This window comes from Gobius niger (genome assembly GCF_951799975.1).
Source record: "Gobius niger genome assembly, chromosome: 4".
NCBI lineage: Eukaryota > Metazoa > Chordata > Actinopteri > Gobiiformes > Gobiidae > Gobius > Gobius niger.
The window spans coordinates 530662-550854 of record NC_136855.1 but is presented as its reverse complement, the minus strand read 5'-3'; the positions used below and the strand labels follow the sequence as shown (position 1 = coordinate 550854).

The 20193-nt window shown below is 41.5% G+C and overlaps 2 protein-coding genes across 2 annotated transcripts; both read right to left on the bottom strand.

The window, feature by feature from the left end:
- Positions 1 to 821: 821 nt before the first annotated feature.
- Positions 822 to 6821, bottom strand: LOC306962376 (guanylyl cyclase-activating protein 2-like; the record flags this gene model as incomplete). Its single annotated transcript, XM_079555496.1, has 4 exons — positions 822 to 943; positions 1016 to 1115; positions 2651 to 2800; positions 6618 to 6821. The coding sequence occupies 4 exons, from the start codon at positions 6819 to 6821 to the stop codon at positions 822 to 824; spliced, it is 576 nt and encodes a 191-aa protein (XP_079411622.1).
- A 4315-nt stretch (positions 6822 to 11136) lies between these two features.
- LOC306962375 (guanylyl cyclase-activating protein 2-like) lies at positions 11137 to 19915 on the bottom strand (the record flags this gene model as incomplete). Its single annotated transcript, XM_079555495.1, has 4 exons — positions 11137 to 11258; positions 14413 to 14512; positions 16924 to 17073; positions 19667 to 19915. 4 exons carry the CDS (start codon positions 19913 to 19915, stop codon positions 11137 to 11139), a joined length of 621 nt encoding a protein of 206 aa, XP_079411621.1.
- Between the last annotated feature and the right edge of the window lie 278 nt (positions 19916 to 20193).

The window sequence follows — 20193 nt, the reverse complement described above, 5'->3', positions numbered from 1 at the left end:
TGTGGGGTATGAAGGTGATGTCCCAGGTCAGTGTGGGGTATGAAGGTGATGTCTCTGATCAGTGTGGGGTATGAAGGTGATGTCTCTGGTCAGTGTGGGGTATGAAGGTGATGTCTCTGGTCAGTGTGGGGTATGAAGGTGATGTCCCAGGTCAGTGTGGGGTATGAAGGTGATGTCTCTGGTCAGTGTGGGGTATGAAGGTGATGTCTCTGGTCAGTGTGGGGTATGAAGGTGATGTCTCTGGTCAGTGTGGGGTATGAAGGTGATGTCCCAGGTCAGTGTGGGGTATGAAGGTGATGTCTCTGGTCAGTGTGGGGTATGAAGGTGATGTCTCAGGTCAGTGTGGGGTATGAAGGTGATGTCTCAGGTCAGTGTGGGGTATGAAGGTGATGTCTCAGGTCAGTGTGGGGTATGAAGGTGATGTCTCAGGTCAGTGTGGGGTATGAAGGTGATGTCCCAGGTCAGTGTGGGGTATGAAGGTGATGTCTCAGGTCAGTGTGGGGTATGAAGGTGATGTCTCTGGTCAGTGTGGGGTATGAAGGTGATGTCTCTGGTCAGTGTGGGGTATGAAGGTGATGTCTCTGGTCAGTGTGGGGTATGAAGGTGATGTCTCTGGTCAGTGTGGGGTATGAAGGTGATGTCTCTGGTCAGTGTGGGGTATGAAGGTGATGTCTCTGGTCAGTGTGGGGTATGAAGGTGATGTCTCTGGTCAGTGTGGGGTATGAAGGTGATGTCTCTGGTCAGTGTGGGGTATGAAGGTGATGTCTCTGGTCAGTGTGGGGTATGAAGGTGATGTCTCAGGTCAGTGTGGGGTATGAAGGTCAGTGCTTGTTCTCCTGGTGCTCCATGAACCACTCGCACGGCCCGATGTCCAGGTGGAGCTGCATCATCACCCACGGGTCCTTCTCCGCTCCCTCCATGAACTCGTCCAGGGAGATCTGACCTGACGCAGAGACAGAGACGAGTGTTACGGAGCCGCTATGGGCAGACGTGTGATCGTGTAGATGTTTCTTACTGTCGTTGTTCTTGTCGACCAGACTGAAGATCCGGTCCACGATCTGGTTCACGTCTGCGGTGGCGCCCGAGTCGTACGGCGTCTTTATCTTATTAATGATCTGAGAACGAGAAGATGAGACGAGAAAGGAGTAAAACTGTCCTTCACCGCGTGTGAGTTTGTTTCACTCCCACGGATCTGGTGGAGCTGGTGCTCGGTGAAGGTGAGGGGTCTGTGTCTGTGTCTCCCAGTGGCGTGCACAGACATTTTGAGGGGCAGGTGCTCAACCAAGTCAAAAGGGCACAACCCCCCCCGCCAAAAAAGACAAAAAAGTGATTTTTCTGTAATTAGTGACACTAACACACCATTGATTAACACAGCAACATAAAATGTCCAACTATGTGGACCTAATAGTAAACTACATAGACTTTAAAGGACAATGTAGGACTATCACAAGGCTCTGCACTTAAAGGCACACTGCGTAACATATTGGACTATATTGTTGTGGCAAAACAAAACATGCTCCTAATGACCAGCTCGAACACAGAAAGTGCTGTTGCTGCTGTGGGTAATAAAAGAATGGATTTGGATGTGAAACTAACCTGTCTAAATCTCACATTCTACTCCCTTTAGTCACATCTGCATGGAGACGAGCTGGAGACGTACCCACTCCCATTAAAGTTAGTCGGGGTTAGCCTCATAGATGTTTGTTTGTACAATTCTGAGGTATTTTTCAATGATGAAAATAATGGTCATAAAATAAATGCTTGTATTTCAGTTTTATTTATTGGGTAAAATTCTACACAGTGTGGCTTTAAGTCTAGCACAAATAAATGATGCAAAGGTTCTATAGCCTACACTTAAAACATCTGCTTTGTCAATATCATGACATGGATATTTTTGTCCATGTCAAAAAACATGTTGTATAACAGTAATCCTGGGCTGTTCATGTTCCTGTGCCCCTCCAGTGTCCAGAACGCAGGCACCTCCTCACCTTCTCTCTCCTCCTCTCCCTTACCTCAGCTCACTCTGCTCTGGCCCTGGTCTACGCTCAGCCCTGATTTAGTCTGAATAATACAGCTCATTTTCAGAACATTTTATAGCGCGACAAACAGAACCGCTAAAGTGAGTGACTTCTTACCGCGGACTTTGTCCGGACGGTCTCGACACGCGCGGCGGCGCTGACAGTCTCGCCCCGACGGCCCTCTCGTTTCCTTTCCCCTTAATAATCCCGTCATGTCGCGCTGGCTCGTTCATAAAGTTACCGAATTCACTCAGTTTACTTTACTCCCGCGTCTCACAGAGATGGGCTGTACCATCTTCTCAAACAGGGGAAACGCGGGGACAGCACAGCTGCTCTTATTGATCAGGAGCGTCAGCGCCGCCGCGGCTCGAGGGGCAGAGGAATGAAGCGCGATTTGAAGTTGCTGAACATTAAAACTGTATTTTCAGCACAGGTTGACTTAATAGGGCAAATATCTAAGAACAATAAAATAAATAATACTTAATATTGGGGGAGAAAAAAAAAACAGGTCTCGAGAAGGGCACTTGAAGGGCACAGGGCAGAGGGGGCAGGTGCTTGAGCACCACCTGGGCTCTATCTGTGCACGTCCCTGCTGTCTCCTGAGTGTGATGGACGTGTCTTGCTGAGCTGACCTTGATGATGCCTCTGACCTCGTCTCGGTCCAGGCAGCCGTTCCCGTCTCGGTCGAACACTTTGAAGGACCAGGCCAGTTTGTCTCGGAGGTTTCCCCTCAGGATCAGGTGAACCGCGGCCACGTACTCCAGGAAGTCGATGTGTCCGTCCTGAGGAGACGAGAGAGACTTTAACATGATGCTCCTTTTGAAATAAACAAACTAAACTGTTCTTAGAGACTCAAGGAAGATGAAACGCCTCCAAACACAAAGACACGAAGGCCTTTCACAAACGGCTTCACTTCAGCCAAAAGCTGAACTAAAAACCCTCATTTTATAAAAGACCTGAAGAAGCTAAGCTTTGAGGAGCAGACCTTTGGAGCTGGACGTGCAAACCTTAGAATGACAGTTTGTTTGTGCAGCACTTTTCTCATGACACACGTGGCTCAAAGCTTCACAAAGTGTCACAGATTTGTTCTTCCTTCACCCACACTCGGTCAGAGCTGCAGCTTCAGGATCACCACTGCACATCTGACCACACATCACTCTTCCCTGTTGTACATGTTTTTAGTGGTGGGGACAGACACGGGGAGAACATACAAACTCCACAGAAAGGCCCCGTCCAGGTGGAAATCGAACCCGGGACCTTCTAGCTGTGTGGCACTAGTGCTAACCACTGTGCCACCGAAATTAATAATTTATCTATTTTTAACTTCACGTATTTGATCAAAGTGTTCAAAGTATAAGGAGTAAATATCAAAGTATAAGAAGCTCGGACACCACAGAAGAAGAAGCTCAGACACCACAGAAGAAGAAGCTCAGACACCACAGAAGAAGAAGCTTAGACACCACAGAAGAAGAAGCTTAGACACCACAGAAGAAGACGCTCAGACACCACAGAAGAAGAAGCTTAGACACCACAGCAGAAGAAGCTTAGACACCACAGAAGAAGAAGCTTAGACACCACAGAAGAAGACGCTCAGACACCAGAGAAGAAGAAGCTTAGACACCAGAGAAGAAGACGCTCAGACACCACAGAAGAAGAAGCTCAGACACCACAGAAGAAGAAGCTTGGACACCACAGAAGAAGAAGCTTAGACACCACAGAAGAAGAAGCTCAGACACCAGAGAAGAAGAAGCTTAGACACCAGAGAAGAAGACGCTCAGACACCACAGAAGAAGAAGCTTAGACACCACAGAAGAAGAAGCTTAGACACCAGAGAAGAAGACGCTCAGACACCACAGAAGAAGAAGCTTAGACACCACAGAAGAAGAAGCTTAGACACCACAGAAGAAGACGCTCAGACACCACAGAAGAAGAAGCTTAGACTCCACAGAAGAAGAAGCTCGGACACCACAGAAGAAGAAGCTCAGACACCACAGAAGAAGAAGCTTAGACACCACAGAAGAAGAAGCTTAGACACCACAGAAGAAGACGCTCAGACACCAGAGAAGAAGAAGCTTAGACACCAGAGAAGAAGACGCTCAGACACCACAGAAGAAGAAGCTCAGACACCACAGAAGAAGAAGCTTGGACACCACAGAAGAAGAAGCTTAGACACCACAGAAGAAGAAGCTCAGACACCAGAGAAGAAGAAGCTTAGACACCAGAGAAGAAGACGCTCAGACACCACAGAAGAAGAAGCTTAGACACCACAGAAGAAGAAGCTTAGACACCAGAGAAGAAGACGCTCAGACACCACAGAAGAAGAAGCTTAGACACCACAGAAGAAGAAGCTTAGACACCACAGAAGAAGACGCTCAGACACCACAGAAGAAGAAGCTTAGACTCCACAGAAGAAGAAGCTCGGACACCACAGAAGAAGAAGCTCAGACACCACAGAAGAAGAAGCTTAGACACCACAGAAGAAGAAGCTCAGACACCACAGAAGAAGAAGCTCAGACACCACAGTAGAAGAAGCTCAGACACCACAGAAGAAGAAGCTCAGACACCACAGAAGAAGAAGCTTAGACACCACAGAAGAAGAAGCTTGGACTCCACAGAAGAAGAAGCTCAGACACCACAGAAGAAGAAGCTTAGACACCACAGAAGAAGAAGCTCAGACACCACTGAAGAAGAAGCTCAGACACCACAGGAGAAGAAGCTCAGACACCACAGAAGAAGAAGCTTAGACACCACAGAAGAAGAGGCTCAGACACCACAGAAGAAGAAGCTTAGACACCACAGCAGAAGAAGCTCAGACACCACAGAAGAAGAAGCTCAGACACCACAGAAGAAGAAGCTCAGACACCACAGAAGAAGAAGCTTAGACACCACAGAAGAAGAGGCTTAGACACCACAGAAGAAGAAGCTTAGACACCACAGAAGAAGCTCAGACACCACAGAAGAAGAAGCTTAGACACCACAGAAGAAGAAGCTTAGACACCACAGAAGAAGAAGCTCAGACACCACAGCAGAAGAAGCTCAGACACCACAGAAGAAGAAGCTTAGACACCACAGCAGAAGAAGCTCAGACTCCACAGAAGAAGAAGCTTAGACACCACAGAAGAAGAAGCTTAGACACCACAGAGGAAGAAGCTTAGACACCACAGAAGAAGAAGCTCAGACACCACAGAAGAAGAAGCTTGGACACCACAGGAGAAGAGGCTCAGACACCACAGAGGAAGAAGCTCAGACACCACAGAAGAAGAAGCTTAGACACCACAGAAGAAGAAGCTCAGACACCACAGAAGAAGAAGCTTGGACACCACAGGAGAAGAGGCTCAGACACCACAGAAGAAGAGGCTCGGACACCACAGAAGAAGAAGCTTAGACACCACAGAAGAAGAAGCTTGGACACCACAGAAGAAGAAGCTTAGACACCACAGAAGAAGAAGCTCAGACACCACAGAAGAAGAGGCTCGGACACCACAGAAGAAGAAGCTCAGACACCACAGAAGAAGAAGCTCAGACACCACAGAAGAAGAAGCTCAGACACCACAGAAGAAGAAGCTCAGACACCACAAAGGAAGAAGCTCCGACACCACAGAAGAAGAAGCTCCGACACCACAGAAGAAGAAGCTCAGACACCACAGAAGAAGAAGCTCAGACACCACAGAAGAAGAAGCTCAGACACCACAGAAGAAGAAGCTCAGACACCACAGAAGAAGAAGCTCAGACACCACAGGAGAAGAGGCTCAGACACCACAGAAGAAGAGGCTCGGACACCACAGAAGAAGAAGCTTGGACACCACAGGAGAAGAGGCTCAGACACCACAGAAGAAGAAGCTCAGACACCACAGAAGAAGAAGCTTAGACACCACAGAAGAAGAAGCTCAGACACCACAGAAGAAGAAGCTCAGACACCACAGAAGAAGAAGCTCAGACACCACAGAAGAAGAAGCTCAGACACCACAGAGGAAGAAGCTTAGACACCACAGAGGAAGAAGCTTAGACACCACAGAAGAAGAAGCTCAGACACCACAGAAGAAGAAGCTTGGACACCACAGGAGAAGAGGCTCAGACACCACAGAGGAAGAAGCTCAGACACCACAGAAGAAGAAGCTTAGACACCACAGAAGAAGAAGCTCAGACACCACAGAAGAAGAAGCTTGGACACCACAGGAGAAGAGGCTCAGACACCACAGAAGAAGAGGCTCGGACACCACAGAAGAAGAAGCTTAGACACCACAGAAGAAGAAGCTCAGACACCACAGAGGAAGAAGCTTAGACACCACAGAAGAAGAAGCTCAGACACCACAGAAGAAGAAGCTCGGACACCACAGAAGAAGAAGCTCAGACACCACAGAAGAAGAAGCTCAGACACCACAGGAGAAGAGGCTCAGACACCACAGAAGAAGAGGCTCGGACACCACAGAAGAAGAAGCTTGGACACCACAGGAGAAGAGGCTCAGACACCACAGAAGAAGAAGCTCAGACACCACAGGAGAAGAGGCTCAGACACCACAGAAGAAGAGGCTTGGACACCACAGTAGAAGAAGAAGCTCAGACTCCACAGAAGAAGAAGCCTGTGAGGGATGCTCTTACCCTGTTGGAGTCGAAGGACCTGAAGACCGTCTCCATGTAGGCCACCTCCTCCTCCCCGGAGCTCTTGCTGAGGCCGAAGATGCGCTTGAACTCGTGCAGGTGCAGGTTTCCGCTCGGACACTCGCTGGCGAACTTCCGATACAGCTCCTGGATGTGCTGCAGCGTCACCTCCGGGTGGTCGCCCTCGCTCTGCGCCTGACCCATGGTCACACTCACCCACTGGAAACCGTTACAGCAGCGGGAGCATCGCCGGGAGACGCAGCGCCACCACCGGACCACAGGCGGAACTCCGTCTGGACAGGACAACAAAACTAAACAAAGATTAAACTCTTAACCTCTCTAGTTCAGCTTTACACAAATCTAAACGCCTCTTGGAAAAGACCAGTTTAACCAGTTTTCTTTATTGGAAATGTTTGTAAACAGTCCGGCCTTATCTGTTTCCATTGTAGCTGTTGTCATAGTAACGATAAACAAATGTCTAACTGTTGTTGGAAATATCAGACAAACCTTATTTCATTGCCTTCTTGTTCTTGCACTTGGCTAGTTTTAGTTTAATCTTATTTCTCTTGATCACTTCCTGCCTCCAGCTGATGTCACTGATGATGTCACTGATGATGTCACTGATGATGTCACTGATGATGTCACTGATGATGTCACTGATGATGTCACTGATGATGTCACTGATGATGTCACAGATGATGTCACTGATGATGTCACTGATGATGTCACTGATGTCAGCAGCGAAAGGGTCTGTACGTTTGTTAAGTGTGACATCACGTTCCGGGTCGCAGCAGAACGGCAAATATGTGAGAAAATAACATAAAAAACTCTTAAAAACTGTATTTTTAAGTATTTCATTTACTGAACCGACTTATTTCTCAGACTCATGAGCCAAAATGCTGAACCTACAGCTAAAAAAGCAATATTTACTAAAGTCGGTACTTCCGGGTTAGCGTAGCTGCTGCGCCGTTAGCATTATCTCGCTAACCCGGATGTAGTGATTTAGGTAAACATGACTTTTATAGCAGCAGGCTCATGTTTTGCTCATGGTTCTGATAAATAAGTATTTCAATAACTCTCTGTGAGTTTCACAAATATTGATTGTGGTTTTAAAGGTTTTTTTGTACTTTCTCGCACATCTGCGAACCCGGAAGTCGAGCTGAGACGCTTAACAAAAGTGTAGATACAGAAGCATCTCTGGAGTCGCCCATATATGGTCATTTTTGAAAACAGTTAAGGGGAAACAATTTTGGAGAAATCTAAACTTTCTCTAATTATTCAAAAACTACTTTAACAAATGCTGAATTATGAATATAGTTTCTACTAAATAAAGATACAAAGACATGGGGAGGAGCAAAGTGGTTCAACAGCCCATAAATACATGAATAACGGAGAATGCTAACTTGATGCTACATGTTAGCATGATGCTACATGTTAGCATCGGGATAATGCTAGCGGTTAGCTAGTGCGTGCTACAACTGCCATTTTTTCACTTCTACTGAACAATCTGCTGTGAGAAAATATCCATATGGGCCCGATTAACACTTGACTTTATTTATGTGATAAATAAGTTCATATTCCACCAGAAAATGGCTAAAAAGAGGAAAAAATTGGCAAGGCCATGCCCCGTTCTATGACGAGATGTGTCTGTATCTATGACACACGTTTTGCTAAAACATCATTAACACAACTGTATTTAAGAGTTTATTAAAGATTGTTCCCAGTTTTCTTCATAGTTGTTTATAGTTTTACTTCCTGATTGGACACTGACAGGAAGTGACATGGAACAAGGTAAACTATTTTAAACTGTTGCCGTGCCGACCGTGTTAAGTCAATGGGAAATGAGTCGAACTGAACTTTATCTTTATCTGTCACTTCCTTCAGCAGCTTAAAAACTCAAATAAAAATAACTTTTCTGTTGTTCTTCTAAATGAGTCATATTTTCAAAAGCATTAAAACCTCACACGCACTTTAAGATAAAAACAATGATACTTTGAAACGCTGTATGATGAATATACTTACTATACTATACTGCAAAGTGGTTCAACAGCCCATACATACATTAGCATGATGCTTCATGTTAGCATTGTGCTACATGCTAATGCTAGCACTAGCTACGACTGTGTTTTTTCACCTTTACTGAAGTATCTGCTGGAAAAACATCCACATGGACCGATTTAAACCTGACTTTATTTGTGTGATAAAAAGTTTATTCTGCCACAAAACGGCTAAAAAGAGTGAAAAAAACATAACAAAACATACTCCTCCCCCCAGTGAGGCCACGCCCCCTCGTATGACGCGCTGCTGTCTGTATCTATGTCACGTCCTGTCAGTGCATTAGAAAATCAATTAAAAATTACTTTTCTGCCCAGTTTTTCTTCATTAAAATCGCGGCTTCACTGAAATAAAAGGATAATTACGACTTAAACAAATGTTTTCCGTCTAAATAAGCTTTACAACGTGTCACTTTAAATCGAACTTACTGCAGCTGCAGAAACCAGGCTCCCCAAAGTCCCAGTTACTCCAGTTTGTTCCAGTTTCTCCCAGTTCCTTCCAGAGCGGGCCGTGGTCAGACACAGGGACCCTCTCCTAAAGCGTGTGGGTCTGAGTGCCGTCCTGAGTGAAGCCTCGGTGAAGCCCTGATGAGGGGGATTACAGTGACGTCCCACAGCGGGCCGTGGTCAGGCACAGGGACCCTCTCCTAAAGCGTGTGGGTCTGTGGTCTGAGTGCCGTCCTGAGTGAAGCCTCTGTCCCTGATGAGGGGGATTACAGTGACGTCCCACAGCGGGCCGTGGTCAGACACAGGGACCCTCTCCTAAAGCGTGTGGGTCTGAGTGCCGTCCTGAGTGAAGCCTCTGTCCCTGATGAGGGGGATTACAGTGACGTCCCACAGCGGGCCGTGGTCAGGCGCAGGGACCCTCTCCTAAAGCGTGTGGGTCTGAGTGCCGTCCTGAGTGAAGCCTCGGTCCCTGATGAAGGGGATTACAGTGACGTCCCACAGCGGGTCTCTGCTGCTGATCATATTAACCTGGGCAGACCTGACGGGGATATTATTACCACGCTGAGGTCAGAGGTCACACACGCCTCTGCTGCAGGAGCCTGTGGTTTCCAAATGTTTCCCTGATTATTATGTATAACAATCTATATTATTATATATTAAAAAAAGGTTAGAAATAAGTCTTTTAAAGCTTAAAAAAGGGCTGCTGGGCACGTCCCAAAGGGAACCTGGGGGCCACGTTGGCGACCCATCGTGTATCTTATTCAGAGATGACACTGGCAACATATTCTGTATTAATTGTTAAAGGTATTTTGTAGAAATCAGTACAAAAATTCCCAAAAGTCTCTAAAGAAACTTGTTGTTGCAACAAGGCCTGATTTTAACCCTAACCCCTTTTGAAAACCCCTAAAACTCATACATTAAAAAAGATATGCAGCTCAAATTGTATTCACAGAATATTTAGTATATCAACATCAACTGTGCCAAGTTTGAAGCAAATCCAAAAAGGTGAAGTTGAACTGTCGTCCTAAAAGCTGTAACTTCACCCTGGGATGTTCTCACAGGCCTGTATGAGGATCCACAACTCTGAGAGGGAACATGAACATGTTCTGTTACAGCTGCTGATCCGTCTGAGGTCCTGAGCTCATCATAATGTGAAGCTGATGAGTTGGGGCAGTTTTCTATTTACATTTGAAAAGGTAAAGATAAACACAAAAGACAATAATGCACTCATTTGTGAAGCGCTTTTCTGATCTGTATGACATTTATTTAGCATTTTTGTAGATATATTGTTTAATATATGGAAAAAACCCAAACTGTCATATTCCTTTGTTCCTCATCATGTCAGCTTTCTTTGTTCTAAATTTCATTCATCTGTGACTCTGTATGTGACCACAGCACTGCTTTGGAGAGAATCACAAAGTTCCATTTGAAGCCTGTCCCATTAAAATGGTTTTTGGGGTCCCACGGCCGAACGGGGCCGAGTTGCAATGGGGGGTCCCCACTGGTAATGACCCAGGATATACTCTACTGAAAGATACTAGTTTGGAAAAGGTAGCAAAAATGTGCCTGGGGAGGGGGTCTGGCTCCCGGTCTAACACCTGACAGTGATTCACATTATTCTGACTCTACAGACCAACATCACCTCATGTTTCTGAAGATCATCTCCACCGTCAGGAGCCTTCATGAAGCTGTTTTTAAATGTGCTACAACTGAACTTGAATTGAGCGGAAACATCTTTCCTGCAGTCGCGGCTGAAACCCGTGAAGATAAAAGAACATGTGAGGTCATATAAGTGAGTAAGTCATATGAAATAACTCAGACAACTCACTGCTCGTGTCCAAATACTTTTATATGAAGGACAACCAGATCCAACTAAACTAATACTTAGCGTTTACTTCCAGCTGATGATCCCAGGGCTGGGTCCGGCTTCTACAATGCTGTTCTTCTTTGTCTGGAGTTTAGAATAAAGTCACAGTGCCAGAGGCTGATGGAGATGTTCCTCAGACTGAAGGTTTGAGTCAGTGCTGGTTCTCCTGGTGCTCCATGAACCACTCGCTGGGCCCGATGTCCAGGTGGAGCTGCTTCATCACCCACGGGTCCTTCTCCGCTCCCTCGATGAACTCGTCCAGAGAGATCTGACCTGACGCAGAGACAGAGTGTTAGATGGAGTCGATCCTGCAGGTGTTTCTGAGCAGAGAGCCAGGCTGTTGTAATCATCAAAACAAGAAGAAACTCCGCAACGAGAAGCGAAGACAGGACGGAGACGAACGAGGCGAACAAGGCGAAAGGACACGCCCCCCCCCCCTGCTACCGCCACAACAATGCTAACAGCTGCATCAGTGATGATTTACCATCAGGACCATCTACACTTTCATCCACTGTTACTTCAAAGTGTGACATAAGGTATGACGGCGAACTCATCTCCCCCCCCCTCACCAAACACAGACTTTTACATCCTACTGTATCTACTTGTCCGTTGCTGCAAAGTTTTTTGCGCTAAATATCTTTACGCTGTATCTACGATTTAAATGAAGATAAATAAATCCACAGATCTACATAGCGTGACCACCTGTCCCTCTTGTGACTGTCCTGCAGAGCCTGGTCCTTCTCTGTTCCTCCTGCTTCACATGTTCCACTCTTTTATTGAAGCCTAACTCATGATTTTTTTGATGATCATTATTTTTTACATCCAATTGCTTTGTAATATATCTGTTGCTCAGTGTTATATAAGTTGCAATAATAAAAAGGTGTTTTTTAGTGGGATTAAAATGCCTGATCTATAAAAAATAATAATACTAATTTCTCTGTCCTTCAAAGTTCTGCCACATCGTCCCACTGGTCTGTTTAAAATATTTGAGGTGGTCACACTATTTTAAAAGCAGAATAAAACTCCAGCACAGTCACACTGTCTCATCCGTACTTTAAACTTTCTCATATCCTTCCTTTCATTGCTCACAACAAATACATTTATGAACCATGCAAATTGACACATTAATCCCTGCTATAGCAATACTATGACAAATAATAATTAAAATGTTTCTCCTCTTTTAGGAAACCCCTCTGGTTGAGATCCCGGCAAAGAGATCAGTCACCTGAGCTTCAGCAGAACATTTCAAGATTCTGTCTCCATCAGGACCTACTTCACCTGATTAAGAATAAAAGTACTGATTTAAAAGACACTCTGAAGCTGCTCTCTCTCCTCATCATGGACATAAGGACAGGCGTCTCTTAAGAATAAATGCTATTTCTAGCAGAAAAATCCTTTGTTTAAAACTGTTTTTTATTATCCGATTAATCGATGTAAATAATCGATAGTTGCAGCCCTACAAAAGATTCTTAAAGGATTCCTGTAGTTGAGAGTTAAACAGAAAAAGGTCTGGGGAAACTAAGCGCCGTTCGAAACAGACGAGTCAGGGTTTTGGTCTGATGTTTGCACAGCGCCACCTGCTGTTCACAGAGCAGAGGTCAGTCAGAGTCAAAGAGCAGCCGCTATTTTTACTGTAGTGACCGACAGGAGCTTTAGGAGCTTAGTGTTCCTACTGCTCCTCCTTCATCAGCCCCCGCCACTCACCGCCAAAATAAAACTCACCGCAAAATAAAACTCTCAGACAAAATAAAACTCACCGCCAAAATAAAACTCTCAGACCAAAAAAAACTCACCGAAAAATAAAACTCACAGACCAAATAAAACTCACAGACAAGATAAAACTCTCAGACAAGATAAAACTCTCAGACAAGATAAAACTCTCAGACAAGATAAAACTCTCAGACAAGATAAAACTCTCAGACAAGATAAAACTCAGACAAAATAAAACTCTCAGACAAAATAAAACTCACAGACAAGATAAAACTCACAGACAAAATAAAACTCACCACAAAATAAAACTCACCGCAAAATAAAACTCACCACAAAATAAAACTCACCGCAAAATAAAACTCACCGCAAAATAAAACTCACCACAAAATAAAACTCACCACAAAATAAAACTCACAGACAAGATAAAACTCACCACAAAATAAAACTCACCACAAAATAAAACTCACCACAAAATAAAACTCACCACAAAATAAAACTCACCACAAAATAAAACTCAGACAAAATAAAACTCACCACAAAATAAAACTCAGACAAAATAAAACTCACCACAAAATAAAACTCACCACAAAATAAAACTCACAGACAAGATAAAACTCACCACAAAATAAAACTCACCACAAAATAAAACTCACCACAAAATAAAACTCACCACAAAATAAAACTCAGACAAAATAAAACTCACCACAAAATAAAACTCACCACAAAATAAAACTCACAGACAAGATAAAACTCACCACAAAATAAAACTCACCACAAAATAAAACTCACCACAAAATAAAACTCACCACAAAATAAAACTCACCACAAAATAAAACTCACCACAAAATAAAACTCAGACAAAATAAAACTCACCACAAAATAAAACTCACCACAAAATAAAACTCACCGCAAAATAAAACTCACCACAAAATAAAACTCACCGCAAAATAAAACTCACCGCAAAATAAAACTCACCACAAAATAAAACTCACCACAAAATAAAACTCACAGACAAGATAAAACTCACCACAAAATAAAACTCACCACAAAATAAAACTCACCACAAAATAAAACTCACCACAAAATAAAACTCACCACAAAATAAAACTCAGACAAAATAAAACTCACCACAAAATAAAACTCAGACAAAATAAAACTCACCACAAAATAAAACTCACCACAAAATAAAACTCACAGACAAGATAAAACTCACCACAAAATAAAACTCACCACAAAATAAAACTCACCACAAAATAAAACTCACCACAAAATAAAACTCACCACAAAATAAAACTCACCACAAAATAAAACTCAGACAAAATAAAACTCACCACAAAATAAAACTCAGACAAAATAAAACTCACCACAAAATAAAACTCACCGCCAAAATAAAACTCTCAGACCAAATAAAACTCAGACAAAATAAAACTCACCACAAAATAAAACTCACAGACAAGAGGCGGAGGAACAGGAGGAACCTACAGGAAACAAAACTACAGGAAACAAACAGGAAACAAACAGGAAACAAACAGGAAACAAACAGGAAACAAACAGGAAACACACAGGAAACAAACAGGAAACAAAAGGATCGTCCAAACTGAGAGAAGGCTCAGTCCAAACCTGCTCTAAATCTTAATTCTAGCACGTTCAGGTCTTTAATCTGAACATTAAAAGCCTGAATAAAGAATGAAAGGACTAATTTCCGTCCTGAACTCACTGTCGTTGTTTGTAGCGACGAGTGAGAAGATCCGCTCCACGATCTGCTCCACGTCGGCGCCGGCGTCCGGGTCGTGCGGCTTCTTGATCTCATGGATGATCTGAAACACGAAACATACGGCTCACATGTGAACAGTCGTCTGTACTTTGAGCTTTCTGCAGCAGCTCCGTGTAAACATGGAGAAGGGCCCTCTCTGCAGCGCCCCCTGTGGCTGAACTCTATAAGCAGCGCAGTCTCGGCTCCAGCTCAAATCCTTTTCCAGGAACATCACAGTCTGTTTCTTCTCGGGGTGACCTTTGAAAGGCCTGGTGTAAAGTTGGGGTTTGACCTCCGCCTCCTCCCTTTGCAAATCCCATTTTGGGAAGAGGCAGCGCATGTTTATTTATACCACGCACTTCGTACAGAAGGAAACTCAGCGCGCCAAGAGGACCAGGTCAGTCACCTATAATCCCATGTTTTAAGAGAAGCTTTGGTTTTCTTCTATAAACATATTTTACCTGTTTTTATGTTAACCCCTTAACTCCCACCTGAACCGAGCACATTTTCTCCAGTTTGGCTTTACCCCAATCCAAAAGCCTCAGGAAAAAAGCTGTGAAAATAGTGACAAAACTGAGATGAAAACAATGATGGAAATGTGAGAAAAAAGTGAGAAAACATTGACAAAAATGTGACCAAAAAATGACAAAAATGTGATAAAAAAAAGACGAAAAAATGTGACAAAAAATGACAAAAATGTGATAAAAAAAAGACGAAAAAATGTGACAAAAAATGACAAAAATGTGACAAAATGTGACCAAAAAATGACAAAAATGTGATAAAAAAAAGACGAAAAAATGTGACAAAAAATGACAAAAATGTGACAAAATGTGACCAAAAAATGACAAAAATGTGATAAAAAAAAGACGAAAAAATGTGACAAAAAATGACAAAAATGTGACAAAATGTGACCAAAAAATGACAAAAATGTGATAAAAAAAAGACGAAAAAATGTGACAAAAAATGACAAAAATGTGACAAAATGTGACAAAAAAATGACAAAAATATGATAAAAAAAAGACGAAAAAATGACAAAAATGTGATAAAAAAAAAGACGAAAAAATGTGACAAAAAATGACAAAAATGTGACAAAAAATGACAAAAATATGATAAAAAAAAGACGAAAAAATGACAAAAATGTGATAAAAAAATGACGAAAAAATGTGACAAAAAATGACAAAAATGTGACAAAAATGTGACAAAAATGTGACAAAAAAATGACAAAAATATGATAAAAAAAAGACGAAAAAATGACAAAAATGTGATAAAAAAAAAGACGAAAAAATGTGACAAAAAATGACAAAAATGTGACAAAATGTGACAAAAAAATGACAAAAATATGATAAAAAAAAAGACGAAAAAATGACAAAAATGTGATAAAAAAATGACGAAAAAATGTGACAAAAAATGACAAAAATGTGACAAAAATGTGACAAAAATGTGACAAAAAAATGACAAAAATATGATAAAAAAAAAGACGAAAAAATGACAAAAATGTGATAAAAAAATGACGAAAATGTGACAAAAAAGTGAGAAAACATTGACAAAAAAGGGACGAAAAATGGATGAAAAAATGACAAAAAGTGACAAAAAATGACAAAAATGTGATAAAAAAATGACGAAAAAATGACAAAAAATTGATTAAAAAAATGACGAAAAAAATGACAAAAAAGTTACAAAAATGAGTTGAATAACCAACAAAAAAATGATGGAAAAAAAAATGTGATGACGTGAGGAAAAAGATCCTCTCGGTTCGGGCGGGGGTTAAGAGGTTAACATTGAGCTCAGACCTTGTTGTGATATATTCATGTGAAGATGCAGGGACAATAAAACTCCCACACTTTAACCCGGCACATTTTCCCCAGTTTGGAGGAAACACAACAAACAAAAACCAAACAAAAAGTGACGACAACATGAGGAAAAATCTTAGATCACTTTGTAGGTCTTAGCTTTCAAATGAGACATTGCACCGAACTGGAGAACATGTTTTGGGTTAAGGCCTTAATGCACCACAAACAGCACAGATATTAAAGGCCCTGAAACTGTTTTAATAACCGACAATGAAAGAGGAAAGCATTAAATTAAACTGTTCTTTTTTTCATGCTAACTAGATCCTCTCTGTTAATGAGCACGATTCACAACTTGCAGTTCTGTTGTATGATTATGTTAGGTTTTTTTGACAGTTTTTTTGTAAATATGTAAAGTTTGGTGCAATAAATTGGGCTTTGATTCTGCCTCTTCACCACATTGGCCAGCTTTCCCACACAGCTACAGTGCCTTTATTTAAAATATCTTGAATGCAGGGACAAAACCACTTGATATTTGTGCATAAATGACCTTTGGAGCTCTGAGGTCTGGTCCAGCTGAAGACCCGAGGAGACACATGAGCCTCTCGTTCCTGTGTGTGTGTGTTGTTGTTCGGCTCGTTGGTGAACTTTGGCTCTCTTAACGGTCGTTCTTTGACTTGTTCCTGACCTTGATGACGAGCCGGACCTCGTCTCGGTCCAGGCAGCCGTTCCCGTCTCGGTCGAACACTTTGAAGGACCAGGCCAGCTTGTCCCGGAGCTTCCCCCTCAGGATCAGGTGGACGGCCGCGATGTACTCCATGAAGTCGATGTGTCCGTCCTGAGGAGACCAGGGGAACGTTTCAAAGATACTTGCCTGATTATTGAGATTTAAATTTCAAAAAACAAGGCACATTTACATTTTTTTTAATCTATTTTTTTTACAGATTCTTCTCCTAAAAAAGGCTTATTTTAAAATGAATAAACAAGATGAACATTTCCTCTGAAAGACTCTGCTCTGGCTCATAGAGAATGTAAACGCATCAGATCTGATTCTCCTGACCATGTGAAGACTCTCCTGCAGAACCTGGAGATGATCCATATTTGGACAAACTCACTGATCATGTGTGATATTTATTGTAATTATATTTAATCGACCTAAGCACGTTCTCATGTATTATCTGTATTATTTGTATTATTATCTGTATTATTATGTGTATTATTTTCTGTATTATATGTATTATTATGTGTATTATCTGTATTATCTGTATTATTATCTGTATTATTTGTATTATTATGTGTATTATGTGTATTATCTCTATTATTATCTGTATTATCTGTATTATCTGTATTATTATCTGTATTATCTGTATCATTATCTGTATTATCTGTATTATTATCTGTATTATCTGTATTATTATGTGTATAACAGAGCGTTCTCCGTTGTCGGCCCTAAGCTGTGGAACGCTCTGCCCCTCCACGTTCGAACAGCCCCCACAGTGGAGTGTTTTAAATCTCGTCTTAAAGGAATAGGCCACCGTTTTTACATACTGAGATATGCTCTTACCTCACTTTAGTCGAGTTAATATATCCCCGTCTGGTCTTTGTCCGTGCGCTCACACATACGCAGCCTCTCCCACATGTCACATAGCTCCAAAAAAGCTCACGATAGAAGCTACCGAGCTCTTCCACGTGTTCCCTATTTAAATAAAGTTACGTGAAGTGTTTTCATGCCAAGTATATTTACACAGAAATGTAGCATGTCGATTTTCTAAGCAGATAAAAAGGGGGACTATATTGTGAGGCGTAATGATACGAGGAGTAAAACGTCCGCGCAGTAACTCCTAAAGGTTATTGACGGAAGTGAGCGGGGAAGTCTTTAGGAGTTACTGCTCCTGTATCATTACGCCTCACAATATAGTTCCCCTTTTTATCTGCTTATAAAATCGACATGTTACATTTCTGTGTAAATATACTTCGCATGAAAACACTTCACGTAACTTTATTTAAATAGGGAACACGTGGAAGAGCTTGGTAGCTTCTATCGTGAGCTTTTTCGGAGCTATGTGACATGTGGGAGAGGCTGCGTATGTGTGAGCGCACGGACAAAGACCAGACGGGGATATATTAACTCAGCTAAAGTGAGCTAAGAACATATCTTAGTATGGAAAAACGGTGGCCTGTTCCTTTAAGACCCATTTTTATTCTCAGGCTTTTAACACCGTGTGAGTTGTATGGTCCCCGTGTCTTTTATTTATTTTATCTTGTTGATTTTATTTTTTTATTCAATGTTTTTAATTATTTTATGTTATCTATTTTATTTTTATTAATGTAATTTACGAACTATTTATTGTTTTATGCAGGTTTTAGTTTATTTATTTATTTTTTTATTATTGTTATTATTTTTATTTTTATTTTTTGTGGTAGAGCTAATAAGTATTGTATCTGTTTTCAGGATCTCATGTGCAGCACTTTGAAAACATTTTGTTGGTTAAATGTGCTATACAAATAAAGTGGATTGGATTATTATTATCTGTATTATTATGTGTATTATCTGTATTATTATGTGTATTATTATGTGTATTATTTGTATTATCTGTATTATCTGTATTATTATGTGTATTATCTGTATTATCTGTATTATTATGTGTATTATCTGTATTATCTGTATTATTATGTGTATTATCTGTATTATCTGTATTATTATGTGTATTATCTGTATTATCTGTATTATTATGTGTATTATTTGTATTATCTGTATTATCTGTATTATTATGTGTATTATCTGTATTATCTGTATTATTATGTGTATTATCTGTATTATCTGTATTATTATGTGTATTATCTGTATTATCTGTATTATTATGTGTATTATCTGTATTATCTGTATTATTATGTGTATTATCTGTATTATCTGTATTATTATCTGTATTATTAGTATTATTATGTGTATTATTATCTGTATTATTTGTATTATTATGTGTATTATTATGTGTATTATCTGTATTATCTGTATTATCTGTATTATTATGTGTATTATCTGTATTATCTGTATTATTATGTGTATTATCTGTATTATCTGTATTATTATCTGTATTATTTGTATTATTATGTGCATTATTATCTGTATTATGTGTATTATTATGTGTATTATATGTATTATTATGTGTATTATTATGTGTATTATGTGTATTATTATCTGTATTATCTGCATTATCTGTATTATTATTTGTATTATCTGTATTATTATTTGTATTATCTGTATTATTTGTATTATCTGTATTATTTGTATTATCTGTATTATTATCTGTATTATCTGTATTTTCTGTATTTTCTGTATTATCTGTATTATCCGTATTATCTGTATTATGTGTATTATTATGTGTATCATTATGTGTATTATTATGTGTTATTATTATGTGTATTATCTTTACCCCGTTGGTGTCGAAGGAGCGGAACACGTTCTCCATGTAGGCCGCCTCCTCCTCCGTGGCGTTGTGGTTGAGTCCGAAGATGCGCTTGAACTCGTGCAGGTGCAGGTCTCCGCTGGGACACTCGATGGTGAACTTGGGGTAGAGTTTCTGGATGTGCTGCAGCGTGACCTGAGTGTCGGGGTCGTCCTGGCCCCCGTGAGCCGCCTCCTGCTCCGGGACGTCCTCCCGGCCGCTGTGAGTCTGGCCCATTTCCCCCCGTCTGATAATCCAAACACACGGACGTCTGAGCAGTCACATCTCCAGCCTGCACTCGTGGGTCTGAGGGAAGTGTTTGTGGCAGACTGATCAAAGAGCGTCTCCGTGATTAAGAAGCCACTCTCAGGGGGATTAGCCCCACGTCACTGACCCGGAGCTGACCCTCACGGAGAGTACGGCGGCAAACTTCCAGGAATGGTCAACACTGGAAATTTACCAAGGGAATTAATGGGAATTAACACCTCTTAACCCCCGCCTTAACCGAGCGCATT